At 43.9% G+C, this 13,607-nt stretch overlaps 1 protein-coding gene across 1 annotated transcript in view; it reads right to left on the bottom strand.

The window, feature by feature from the left end:
• Nucleotides 1-1,534: 1,534 nt before the first annotated feature.
• Nucleotides 1,535-13,607, bottom strand: part of LOC110526038 (metal transporter CNNM4) — a 38,980-nt gene continuing 26,907 nt past the window's right edge. Inside the window, exons 5-7 of the mRNA XM_021606629.2 lie at nucleotides 5,938-6,034; nucleotides 3,457-3,641; nucleotides 1,535-3,200 (exon numbers count right to left, since the gene is read on the bottom strand). Of these exons, the coding sequence (XP_021462304.2) occupies nucleotides 2,946-3,200; nucleotides 3,457-3,641; nucleotides 5,938-6,034 (537 nt within the window). The 3' untranslated portion in view covers nucleotides 1,535-2,945. The remainder of the gene's footprint in view (nucleotides 3,201-3,456; nucleotides 3,642-5,937; nucleotides 6,035-13,607) is intronic.

The raw sequence follows: 13,607 nt of genomic DNA on the forward strand, positions 1-13,607 counted from the left end.
TCAACATAAAATTGTGTTTGCTCAATTTGTCTCATATTTTCATTCAACTATTATTTGGGCATCTTAACAAAAAAAGCTTGCAGCTGGTTACACACACAGTGATTTTAAAACTTCTTTGCTAAACTATCTGATTTTTAAATTTCAAACGGCACTCCCGTGAAGTCGTGACTTGCGACATATGCCTAGTTTCCTGAATCGGGTCACGTATTGCCACTCCTATTTTCAATTTAAGCCTACAAGAAAGTTTGTGCCCTCAGCCCAACAAGTACGGCAATTAAAGAAATTACTGATGATTAGCTGAGAGAAAGTGATGATTGTGGGGGCTTTCTTGTTAGACTTCAGTGCAACTTTTGACATTATCGATCATAGTCTGATGCTGGACAAACTTGTTAGGGCATTACACACCCTGCTAAAATGTGGATAAAGAGTTACTTGTCTAACAGAACACAGAGGGTTTTCTTTAATGGATGCCTCTCAAACATAATCCAGGTAGAAGCAGGATTTCCCAGGGTAGCTGTTTAGGCCCCTTGCTTTTTTTCAATCTTTACTAACGACATGCCACTTGGCTTTGAGTAAGGCCAGTGTGTCTATGTATGATGCCAGTGTGCCAGTGTGTCTATGTATGATGACTCAACATGAAATACATCAGCTTCTACAGCAACTGAAAAGACTGAAACACTTAACAAAAAGCTGCAGTTTCAGCATGGCTAGCAAGGAATAAGTTAGTTCTAAATATTTCCTAAACTAAAAGCATTGTATTTCGGACAAATCATTCACTAAACCTTTAACCTCAACTAGATCTCGTAATGAATCATGTGGAAATTGAGCAAGTTGAGGTGACTAAACTGCTTGGAGTTACCCTGGATTGTAAACTGTCATGGTCAAAACATATTGATACAACAGTAGCTAAAATGGGGAGAAGTCTGTCCATGATAAAGCACTGCTCTGCCTTCTCAACAACACTATCAACAAGGCAGGTCCTACAGGCCCTGGTTTTGTCACACCTGGACTACTGTTCAGTCGTGTGGTCAGGTGCCACAAAGAGGGACTCAGGAAAATTTCAGTTGGCTCAGAACAGGGCAGCACGGCTGGCCCTTAAAAGTGTACGGAGAGCTAACATTAATGACATGCATGTCAATCTCTCACAGCTCAAAGTGGAAGAGAGACTGACTTCCTCATTACTTGTTTTTGTAGGAGGTGTTGACAAGCTGAAGGTACCGAGCTATCTGTTTAAAATACTAGCACACAGCTCGGACATACATGCATACCCCACAAGACATGTCACCAGAGGACTCTTCACAGTCCCCAAGTCCAGAACAGACTATAGGAGGCGTACAGTACTACATTGAACTCTATTCCACCTCAGGTAACTGATGTAAGCAGTAGAATCAGATTTAAAAAGCAGGTAAATATACACCTTATGGAACAGCGGGGACTATGAAGTAACACAAACATAGGCACAGATACATGCATACAAACACATGATAACATACGCACTATACACACACGTACACATGGATTTTGCGTTGTAGATATGACAGTGGAGTATGGGCCTGAGGGCACACACTTAGTATGTTGTGAATTCTGTAATGAATGTATTTTTATACAAAATGATATAACTGCCTTAATTTTGCCTTGGCATCAGCTAATGTGGATCATAATAAATACAAATACCTTGTAGAGTCCATGCCCTGACAAATTGAGGCTTTTCTGAGATCAAAAGGGGGTGCAACTCAATATTAGGAAGGTGTTGCTAATGTTTGTACACTCAGTGTACATTATTACTTTGCGTGGTCATTTATACAGTGATTATGCACCATATCTTTTGGTTCACGGCATGCCAATCGTCCTGCTATGTCACCATGTCTGTATCAATTCTCAGTTAATTCGACTATACTTTTGACAGATCTGACATTTACTTTGAAGTGCAAAGTGTAGCAATAAAAAAAATCTGTCATTGACACAGACATGGTGGTGCAGCAGGAAGCTCAGTATGCCTTGAACCAAGTGGTTGTGAGTTCAAATCCCAGGTGAATAATAATTACTGTAGAAATGATCATGTACTTTGTGTTAAACGTGTACGTTGAAATTATTGAATGTAGAAAGCACCGTCTGTGTGTAACTAGTTCCACAACATTTTAAGTTGACTGAAAGTTCTCAAGTTGAAGCCAAGATTGGTTCAAGTTCAGGTAACACTGATCAAATAGTTGAGTAAACAAAAAAAAAGTGTGGAACCAGTTTCTTAATTATAATTAGTTGAAACAACTATAATTTTTTCCAGTTAGGATGTGTGTATGTCTGTGTGTTTTTGAACATGTACATAAACGTAACTGCCAAAATAAAGGAAATCCAAACAAAGTGGCTTAATAGGTCATTTGGCCACCACGAGCCAGAACCGCTTAGATTCTACAAGTGTCTGGAACTCTGTTGGTGGGATGTGAGACCATTCTTCTACAAGAAATCCCATCATTTAGCATTGATGGTGGTGGAAAACGCAGTCTCAGGGACCGCTCCAGAATTTCCCAGAAGTGTTCAATTGGGTTGAGACCTGGTGACTGAGAAGGCCATGGCATATGGTTTACATTGTTTTCATGCTAAGCAAATAATTCAGTGACAACTCGTGCCCTGTGGATGGGGGATTGTCCCCCTATGGGGGCATAGCCATGGTAGCCAAAATAATGGCCTGCCCAGCATTTTTATACATGACCCTAAGCTTGATGGGATTTTAATTGCTTATTTAACTCAGGATCTACACCTGTATCTCTCATTTACTCAAGTGTTTCCATTACTGTTTCAGTTACCTGTACAGAATGTGTGTGGTGCTCTGTCTCTCTGGACCCTGCTGTTCAACATCAGGGTGTGTGTGTGTATATGGATGTTCGCTCCCACCCACAGTCTCCTCAGTCCTTGGTTGTGTGTATACGCACATATTGTCTGTGTGTGTGTTATATGCTGGTCTCTGACAGGTTGTGGGGCAGACAGTCCTGCTCATTGAGGAGGGAGGTGGTCTCGTCGGCCAGAAGGGAGGCGGTCTCCGGGGTGGGAGTTGGGTTGGGAGTGTCGGAGGATAGTTTGCCGGGAGTGGTGGTCAAAACGGGGGACGTGGTACCCTCCAGTCGAGGCTGGCCGAAGTCAGGTGACTGGGGGATGGAGTCCAGACGAGACGACATCACACCGTTCTGGTACTGGGCCTGCGAGATCTGAGAGAAAGGAAGGGAGAGATGGAGGGAGAAGGAAGGAGAAAGGGATGGAGGGAGGGAGAGAGCGAAAGAGAGAAAAGAGTAAGAGGAACAATGATCATTGTAGGTTATGGTTGGGAATCCTTTCAAATGTATTGTATTTCTAATGCTTGGCATTTGCTTTGATATAATTATGCAGAGTTCAGTCTCTTAACTTTCTGCACCTTAGCTACTTGGTTGTGTTAGATTTCTCCAATGGAGGGATGGTCCTCCTTACCTTGACAAACTGCAGGTCTGTGAGAGCTCGTACGTAAAAGTTGGGAGTGTATGTTGGTGTGGGGATAGTGAACTGTGTAATGAGCTGGCTATTGCTGCCGCTGACAGACAGAGACGCTGTACTATCTTCAGCGCTCAGAGATGTGGTCCTGTTCAAACCACTGATGTGTGACGGACAGCGGAACCCTGAAACACACACACATAAAATGTAGCGTTAGTCAGCAAAACAAAACACACTCACATGTGCAGACGCATGCACACAAGGATATGGCGATGGCACACAACAAATGCATACACACTCTGACACAGGTAAAACTGTAATGAACTGGTAGGCTAAATGTGAATAATGTGAATGCCACTGTCAAACCAGGCAAAGGTGCATTCTAGAGACATTAATACAGTTAATGCAAGAGACATTACTTCTCAAAGCAAACACACATACAAACACACATATATCCACTTTATGTTAAAATGGCCTGTGAGAGACAGTCAGAAGTGAACACACACACACACACACACACACACACACACAAGACATCTGTTAATTTCACACTGATACCACCAGATGTCGCACTTCGCAATGTTAGGCTACCATTGAATAACATACGATGCCAGTGCCTCAGTGAAGCAGAGCCACATGGATTTATAAAACACCTTAGCTGTCTGAACAGCAAAAAAGCACATGGAATCTGATATTTCAAGACACTCTAACTTGCTGTTTGGACAGTCAGAATTACGAAACTGATTTGAAAAACAAATGACCCCATTTTGAAATCAGACCCAACATGGAAATTAGCATTAAAACTACACAATTTTCTCTGCATCCCATGGCAATGTTTATAGAATTGCAGGAAATTAGTCTTAAACTTACAAAATGTTGTCTCTGCCAACAAGAGGCGTGTGAACCGTTTGTGTCATGAACAGTGCTTGTGCCTATAGATATAGACGTGGTGTGTGCGCACAGGGATGTTTCCCAATGCTGGAAGGGGGGCCTGAGTGAAAAAGTTTGGGAACCCCTGGAGTACAGTAGAGTATGGTACAGTGCAGTAGTTTAATTCAATGGAGTAGAGTATGGTACAGTAGAGTTTAATTCCGTAGAGTACAGTAGAGTGCAAAACAGTACACTATACTTTTATTTGCTTTACTCTGTGCTCTACTGTACTTTACAATAATTGTCTTTACTGTACTGTACTGTTCTTTCCAAACTTGTGAAAGATAGATTTGCATTTGCCAAGGCAGTAGCTTCTCTATCTGGGGTCCAAACACATCAAGGCACTTACATTGCATATAAAACAAAATATAAAATATAGACGTCTATGATTGGTTCCATGGATGTTGAAATCACGGCCTGTCCAGACTGCACCAAAAAAGACTGTCGGTCCGGATAGGACCAAAAAAAGATGTCCTTAAGACTTTGCCTGACCATAAATGCTTAATGGGATGCCTCTGTTGACTGGAAACGTTATTTTGCTGAAACCGAATTGTTTAGATTTGGTTTATCAAGGGCGCCAGGCTACGGAAACGTCGGCAATGTGCCATCTGTCCGTAAACAACGGCTCGTGCGGGACAAAGTAAAATATAATTTGCTGAAGGAGCAAAAGCACTCCTAACCAATAAATTGGAAAACTGTATGTGAGCCCTCCATGACAGTGCCATAATAATAACAAGTCTTAAACTAGGGGTTCACAAACTTTTGGCCTGTGACCCCATTTTGAGATTAAATTATTTTCACGATCCGGCCAATGTTTACTTTTGTAATTGACACTGTGACAAAAATGTGTCAAAAATACTGTGAGACTGATTTGTAAGTATGGTTTGAAATGAATGAAATGCATCAGAAAGGTATTGGGAAGTTTAGGAAAACATCAAGGAAGCTCATTCAGCAATAATTGTGTGAATGTGCTTATTTATATAATGAATATGAGTTTACGGGGATAAAATAATTAAATATTAAAGAATTTAACCTCTCACTAAAAGCATCAGTCATACGAAGGTTATACTTAAACCTGAACTGGAGAACCAGATGCTTTTAGTGAGAGGTTAAATTCTTTAATATTTAATTATTTTATCCCCCCCAAACTCATCACTTGTTCAAAAATGGATTTTTTCCCTTTATCCAGATTACAACCTCTCACTTTCAGTTAATCAAAAATGGATCCTTTTTCAAAATATCTCCCTTTCAAAAACAAGCCATACACAAAGCTGGTTGTAATTATTTGCACATCGTTACAACACTATATATAGCCATAATATGCCATTTGAAATGTCTCGATTCCTTTGTAACCTTTGTGAGTGTAATGTTTACTGTTTATTTTTGATTGTTTATTATCTAGTTCACTTGCTTTGGCAATGTAAACATATGTTTCCCATGACAATAAAGCCCCTTGAATTTAATTGAATTGAGAGGAGAGAGAGAGATCGAGAGAGAGAGAGGAGAGAGAGAAACAGACAGAGCATATAATGGAAGAGAGAGAGGACTTGCCTAACGTGGGAGCACTGAGGGCCATGACACCGTAGAAGGAGAATGGTCCTGTCTCAAACTTCATGTTTTCGTTCCCGGCCTCCACTTCCACTCGCCCCTGAGAGACACAGAGAAACACAGACAATGGATCAGGGACAAGCAACAACACAGGGTGTCACTGTAATATTAAAATCTTGGGCGTTCCTGAGATGACAGAAAAAAAAGACATGATACAGTCCCTACAGAGGAAATCCCGAATAAGCTGGAATGCCAGTTTGAGAGGCTACTTGAGATACAGTCCCCCACAGGCCCACCCAGAAGAGAGCAGAAAGAGGGAGGCCGGCCGCGGCCCATCAAATCAAATTTTATTGGTCACATACACATATTTAGCAGATGTTATTGCGGGTGTAGCAAAATGCTTGTGTTCGTAGCTCCAACAGCGCAGTAGTATCTAACAATTCACAACAATACATACATCTAAAAGTAAAATAATGGAATTAAGAAATGTATAAATATTAGGACGAGCAATGTCGTAGTGGCATTGACAAAAATACAGTAGAATAGCGACGGGCCACAGTCCAAATACAGTGCATTCGGAAAGTATACAAGACCCCATGACCTTAATGAAAACCTGCTCCAGAGCACTCAGGACCTCAGACTGGGGTGAATGTTCACCTTCCAACAGGACAACGACCCTAAGTACACCGCCAAGACAACGCAGGAGTGGCTTTGGGACAAGTCTCTGAATGACCTTGAGTGGCCCAGCCAAAGCCCGGACTTGAACCCGATCGAACCTGAAAATAGCTGTGCAGCGACGCTCCCCATCCACCCTGACAGAGCTTGAGAAAATCTGCAGAGAAGAATTGGAGAAATTTGTCTAATACAGGTGTGCCAAGCTTGTAGTGTCATACCCAAGAAGACTCAAGGCTGTAATCACTGCCAAAGGTGCTTTAACAAAGTACTGAGTAAAGGGTCTGAATACTTATGTAAATGTATATATTTCAGTTTTTTTATATACATTTGCAAAAAATTCTAAAAACCTGTTTTTGCTTTATCATTATGGGGTATTGTGTGTAGTTTTATGAGGAAAATAATAAGCCTGTAACATAACTAAATGTGGAAGAACTGTACACACTGTCACGTTTGTCGTATAGAGGAAACCAAGGCGCAGCGTGGTCCCCGGACTGGGGACCGTCGCTGGAGACCCTGGCCTGGAGACCGCGGGCTGGGGACCGTTGCTGGAGGCTCCGGACTGTGGCCCGTCGCTGGAGGCTCCGGACTGTGGCCCGTCGCTGGAGGCTCCGGACTGTGGACCGTCGCTGGAGGCTCCGGACTGTGGACCGTCGTTTCGAGGCTCCGGACTGTGGACCGTCGTTTCGAGGCTCCGGACTGTGGACCGTCGTTTCGAGGCTCCGGACTGTGGACCATCGTTTCGAGGCTCCGGACTGTGGACCGTCATTTCGAGGCTCTGGACTGTGGCCCATCGTTGGAGGTTCCGGATTGGGTACTGTCACCGGACGCTCTGGACTGGGTAATGTCGCCGGACGCTCTGAACTGGGTACTGTCGCCGGACGCTCTGGACTGGGTACTGTCGCCGGACGCTCTGGACTGGGTACTGTCGCCGGACGCTCTGGACTGGGTACTGTCGCCGGAAGCTTTGGACTGGGTACTGTCGCCGGAAGCTCTGGACTGGGTACTGTCGCCGGAAGCTCTGGACTGGGTACTGTCGCCGGAAGCTCTGGACTGGGTACTGTCGCCGGAAGCTCTGGACTGGGTACTGTCGCCGGAAGCTCTGGACTGGGTACTGTCGCCGGAAGCTCTGGACTGGGTACTGTCGCCGGAAGCTCTGGACTGGGTACTGTCGCCGGAAGCTCTGGACTGGGTACTGTCGCCGGACGCTCTGGACTGGGTACTGTCGCCGGAAGCTCTGGACTGGGTACTGTCGCCGGAAGCTCTGGACTGGGTACTGTCGCCGGACGCTCTGGACTGGGTACTGTCGCCGGACGCTCTGGACTGGGTACTGTCGCCGGACGCTCTGGACTGGGTACTGTCGCCGGACGCTCTGGACTGCTGAGGCGCACTGTAGGCCTGGTGGGTGGTTCCGGCACTGGTGGTACTGGGCTGGGGACACGCACCTCAGGGCGAGTGCGGGGAGGAGGAACAGGGCGTACTGGACTGTGGAGGCGCACTCGAGGTCTGGAGTGTAGAGCTGACACAACCTGTCCTGGCTGGATGTTTATTCTCGCCCTGCAGATGCAGGGCGCTGGCACAAGCTGCTTCTCCTTTTCACCATGCTTGGTCCTTTTATGGTGGGTTGTTCTGTAACGTTCGTCATATAGAGGAGACCAAGGCGCAGCGTGGTAAGTGTACATAACTCTTTAATGAAAGAGAGAACACTGAACAAAACTATACAAAACAACAAAACGAACCGTGAAACTACATGGCTAGTGCAGAACAGGCAACTAAACATAGAATAACAACCCACAAAATAACCAAGGAATATGGCTACCTAAATATGGTCCCCAAACAGAGACAACGATAAACAGCTGCCTCTGATTGAGAACCAATCTAGGCAACCAATGACATATAAACACCTAGACTAGAAAATCCCCTAGACATACAAAACCCCTAGACAATAAAAAACTAAACAAACCACCCTTGTCAGACCCTGACCTAACCAAAATAATAAAGAAAACAAAGATAAGTAAGGTCAGGGCGTGACACATACGCTTGCTATGACTTCTTTATAACTCAATGACCAATATAGCTGAATTAAAATGTGGAACCTTAAATGGATTAACCATATAATCAAGAAAAAGAAAACGTTAGCATTTCTCAAGTCTTCTAAGGTGGATATAGCTTTTGTCCAGGAGACACTTTTGAATAAAAAGGAATCAGAAAAACGAAAATGCTCTTGGGTGGGAAAGGCTTTCTCTGGCCCAGGTACAGGCATATGCAGGGGAGTATCTATTCTCATACATAAGGAAGGCTGTGAACTTAACTAAAGTGCTAATTGATTCAGATGGTCGTTATATAATAGTTTGCAGGCTCTGGATGGGAACTTCAGGTGTTCTTTGCAATATACTGAATATGCACAGGCACAATTTTTTTCATGTCTTATCTCAAACTCTCTTAGAACTGGGTGACATCCAAATATTGTTGGCGGGTTTGGCAGCTTGGCAGCTGCAATAAGACTTCTAGCTAGGGATATAGGCTTAAAAGATACCTAGAGGTTAATGTACCCGATGGGAGGGACTATTCTTTCTTCCCCCCCACCCACAATGTTTACTTTAGGATTGATTACTTCCTAATCTCACAGTTGCTATTGGATATATCTCTCAGTGCTACTATAGGTAATATTATAATTTCAGACCATGCTTCTGTGTTCATATGCCTTCCCAAGTTTTCACAGACTCCTAGGAGCCGCAAATTGTACTTGTACATGTCTTTGTTAAAATATAGTATATTCATCAAAATGATTAGTGATGAAATATCTATTTTTTTAGCAAACTAGCAAGAGGCAGGAAAGTACTCTGACTGTTTGGTGAAATACTCTTAAAGCATATTTGAGGAGGAAGTTAGCTACCTTGTCCCGGACCTGCTGTTTTCGACACTCTCTCTCTCTACTGCACCTGCTGTCTCTAACTCTGAATGATCGGCTATGAAAAGCCAACTGACATTTACTCCTGAGGTGCTGACCTGCTGCACCCTCTACAACCACTGTGATTATTATTATTTGACCCTGCTGGTCATCTATGAACATTTGAACATCTTGGCCATGTACTGTTATAATCTCCACCTGGCACAGCCAGAAGAGGACTGGCCACCCCTTAGAGCCTGGTTCCTCTCTAGGTTTATTCCTAGGTTCCTGCCTTTCTAGGGAGTTTTTCCTAGCCACCGTGCTTCTACATCTGCAATGCTTGCTGTTTGGGGTTTTAGACTGGGTTTCTGTATAGCACTTTGTGACATCGGCTGATGTTCATGCAATCTCCTCTGAACAGTTGATGTTGAGATGTGTCTGTTACTTGAAATCTGTGATATCACGACTCAGGATATGACCCAGATGCAGACACGGGAGGAGTTTAGTACAGTTCTCAGATTATTTATTGGAAACACAGGGCAGGCAAAGGGCAGGTCGAGGCCAGGCAGAGGTTCGTGATCAGGTCAGAGTCAGGCAGGTACAGGACGGCAGGTAGGCTCGGGATCAGGGAAGGCAAATGGTCAGAACCAGGAAAAACTACAACTAGAGAAACAGGAAGGTCGGAAAGAACACTGGTAAGACCTGACAAGACAAGACGAACTGGAAACAGACAAACAGAGAACACAGATATAAATACACAGGGGATAATGGTAAGATGGGCAACACCTGGGGGGATGGAGACAAGAACATAGACAGGTGAAACAGATCAGGGTGTGACATGTGAAGCGTTTATTTGGACTGTAATCTGAGGTGCAATTAACTCTAATGAACATCCTCTGCAGCAGAGGTAACTGGGTCTTCCATTCCTGTAGCAGTCCTCATGAGAGCCAGTTTCATCATAGTGCTTCATGACCTTCATGTCTTAAAGTAATGATGGACTGTCGTTTTCTTTGCTTATTTGAGCTGCGAAGGAAAACAATTCCACAAATTAACTTTTAAAAAGGCAATCCAGGTGATTACCTCATGAAGCTGGTTGAGAGAATGCCAAGAGTGTGCAAAGCTGTCATCAAGGCAAAGGGTGGCTACTTTGAAGAATCTCAAATATAAAATATATTTTGATTTGTTTAAATCATTTTTGGTTACTACATGATTCCAGGTGTGTTATTTCATAGTTTTGATGTCCTCACTATGCAGACAATTACATTTATGGAAGCCACAATCTGTCTGCAATATTAAAGCTGATCTCCCCCTAAAGAGAAAAATCAATAAATAAAATAAAATAGCTCTAAGAGAATTACCCGGAAAGACTCATAGCTGTAATCGCTGCCAACGGTGATTTTAACATGCATTGACTCAGGGGTGTGAACAGTTATATAAATGAGATGTTTCTGTATTTCAACACAGGTGGGGGGCATGAGGGTAAGGGGGAGGAGAGGAAGAGTGGGGAGGAGAGACCGCACATGTCACCTACTGCTCCACACCTTCTCCCTCCTATGTCTGAACAGAAAAATCCCACTGACTCGACCCAGCTCCCCATGGAGGCATGTACACGACTGCAGTATATTTTGTGGAAGTGCTGGGGATGGCCAGGGAGTGTGTGTGTTGGGAGTGTGTGCAGTGCCCAGGGTTGAGTCACACAGTAAAGGAGTATACAAAAGAACATATGGACTTACAAGTAAGAAACTCAATGGTTTACACAAATCAAAACCATATGTGGTATGTTTAACGTAGAAGAGGGGTGGAGAGCGAGATAAAGAATCTATCCAGAGAGAAAGTGGGAGTAGGACACATGACAGATGGTAGAGAGTGAGGGAGGAAAATAAATAGGCGAAAAGCTATGCGTTATCCATCAGCTTTAACAATATACCGCACTGCCAGCAGACACACACACACACACTGTCGGTGAGTCTGCTATTGAGCACACAGAGTCAGACAGGCTTTTAGTTTATGCGGAAATCATCCCTGGACAAAGGCACCTCTGGAGCACTTGCTATCTCTCAGTCCTATAGTTATTAACCTGGATATAAAGCCATTTCATAAAGTACAGTTTACACCAGACCTGGGTTCAAATACTGTTTGAAATAATTTTGCAATACTTTATATGTATGTGCTTGATTGACCTTGGCTTAATTGGACTGATAGAATAGTCCCAAAACGGCAAAATCTGCCAATCTGGTACTCCAAGTATTTAAAGATTTCAAATAGTATTTGAACCCAGGTCTGGTTTGCAGTACAACACAAAACAACATAGTCCATTACATTATGAGACATATATAGTAGGTCAGGGTATCCAAAGTTCAAAGTTCAGACTGAATCATCAAAAGATGTCTCTTGCATTTGATGCTTCCTGTTTTCAAGCAATGTGGACAGAAACCATGAGATTGAGATCATGATTCCTTTATTATTTGATAGTGCTCAGCTTTTTCATATTGTCGGCTCAGAGATTCGAATTAGCAACCTTTCGGTTACTGGCCCAACGCTGTAACCTGCTAGGCTTACTGTCACCCCTGATTGGAGAGGGTTTCCGAGGTGTGTGTGTGCTAAGCCCTTGTAGGGGTCAGAGCTCTCCGTCAGCCAGTTATGACCCCTTCACTGGGGGGTCAGGAGCATGCGTGTGCGTGTGTGTTTTGCTCTCCCCTCTCCAATCAGTTTTCAATTGCCACACAGGCATCTCAGACCTAGCAAAAATACATTTCCTGGGAAACATTAAGTAGCCATTTTGAGTCAACATCAATGTCGGATTCACCTCTGGGGGGTCCTGAGTGTGTGTGTGTGACCGCAGCCTGCGGCACGGTCTGACACACACACACACACACTGCTGAGAAACCATGCAGAGAAATCATCAATAACAACACACACATACACGCAGGCAGGGAGGCACAGACGAAAGCACACACGCGCTTATTACTTCATTTCGATCCAAAATGTACCTTTGTGAGTAAGCTTGAGTAAGCTTGTGTGAGACTAGCAAACATAGGCTACACACACACAAACAACCCATCCCACCCATAATCATTCTCCCATCCCAACAATAATCATTCTCCCCTCTCTCCCTCATCCCCCTCTCCCCTCCCTCAGTCACACCAAGGAATACATTTTTGTGTGATGATGACAATATTCAGGAAACTGAAAGACAGAAAAACAAACAAACAGAAATGTTTATAGACATACGTAATGGTTAGTACCAGGATAGATGCACGGACACACACACACACACACACACACACACACACACACACACACACACACACACACACACACACACACACACACACACACACACACACACACACACACACACACACACGGTAGCTATAATGGCGGTTGAATGAAGATTGGGGTTCCCATGCCTATGCTCTTTCATAAACAAATGCAGCCCACACACACATACACACACTGTACATTTCCGAGAACAACCAATTCATTAATTCGTGATCACACAGGTCATAGTACCACAAACACAGTTACTATAGGAACCTCATGATGTGTACAAACATATGATTACACAAAACTAACCAAATATCTCCTCTTTCCATCTCCTCTCTGTTCCTCTCTTTCTTTTACAGGCAGTCCAATCCCCCTGTAGGAGTATAGCATTATTTTCAAGAGTGACAATAAACAATGAGGGAAAATTCCCATTCCATCTCCTAACATTCTATTGTTGGCAACATGGCTTTGCATGTTGACAGTGTTGCTCTCCCACCCCTAAACATAGCTCTATGGATTATTCCACCTGTGGGGTCTCCTATGTCCCCCACTGGGTGTATACCATTATCATGAGTGAGGGGTGGGGAGGCGAACAAGTTGCTCAACGATAACTGGATTACTGGCCCTGGATAATGACTATTTGGGGACCCTAATGCCATAAATGGCTTATGTGAAAAACTATGGGGTGGGGGGTTGGGTGTGTGTGTGTGTGTTTCTAGTGTGTGTACACAAAGTGGGGCAGAGGCTGGCTGGGGGGTTAGAGGGGGGGTTGGTATTTTTAGCCTTAGCACAGCTCTACCAGACCCGGCCCATCACAGCACAGCTCAACTAGACCCCGGTCCAT

The sequence above is a fragment of the Oncorhynchus mykiss genome, chromosome 6 (assembly GCF_013265735.2).
Source record: "Oncorhynchus mykiss isolate Arlee chromosome 6, USDA_OmykA_1.1, whole genome shotgun sequence".
Lineage (NCBI taxonomy): Eukaryota > Metazoa > Chordata > Actinopteri > Salmoniformes > Salmonidae > Oncorhynchus > Oncorhynchus mykiss.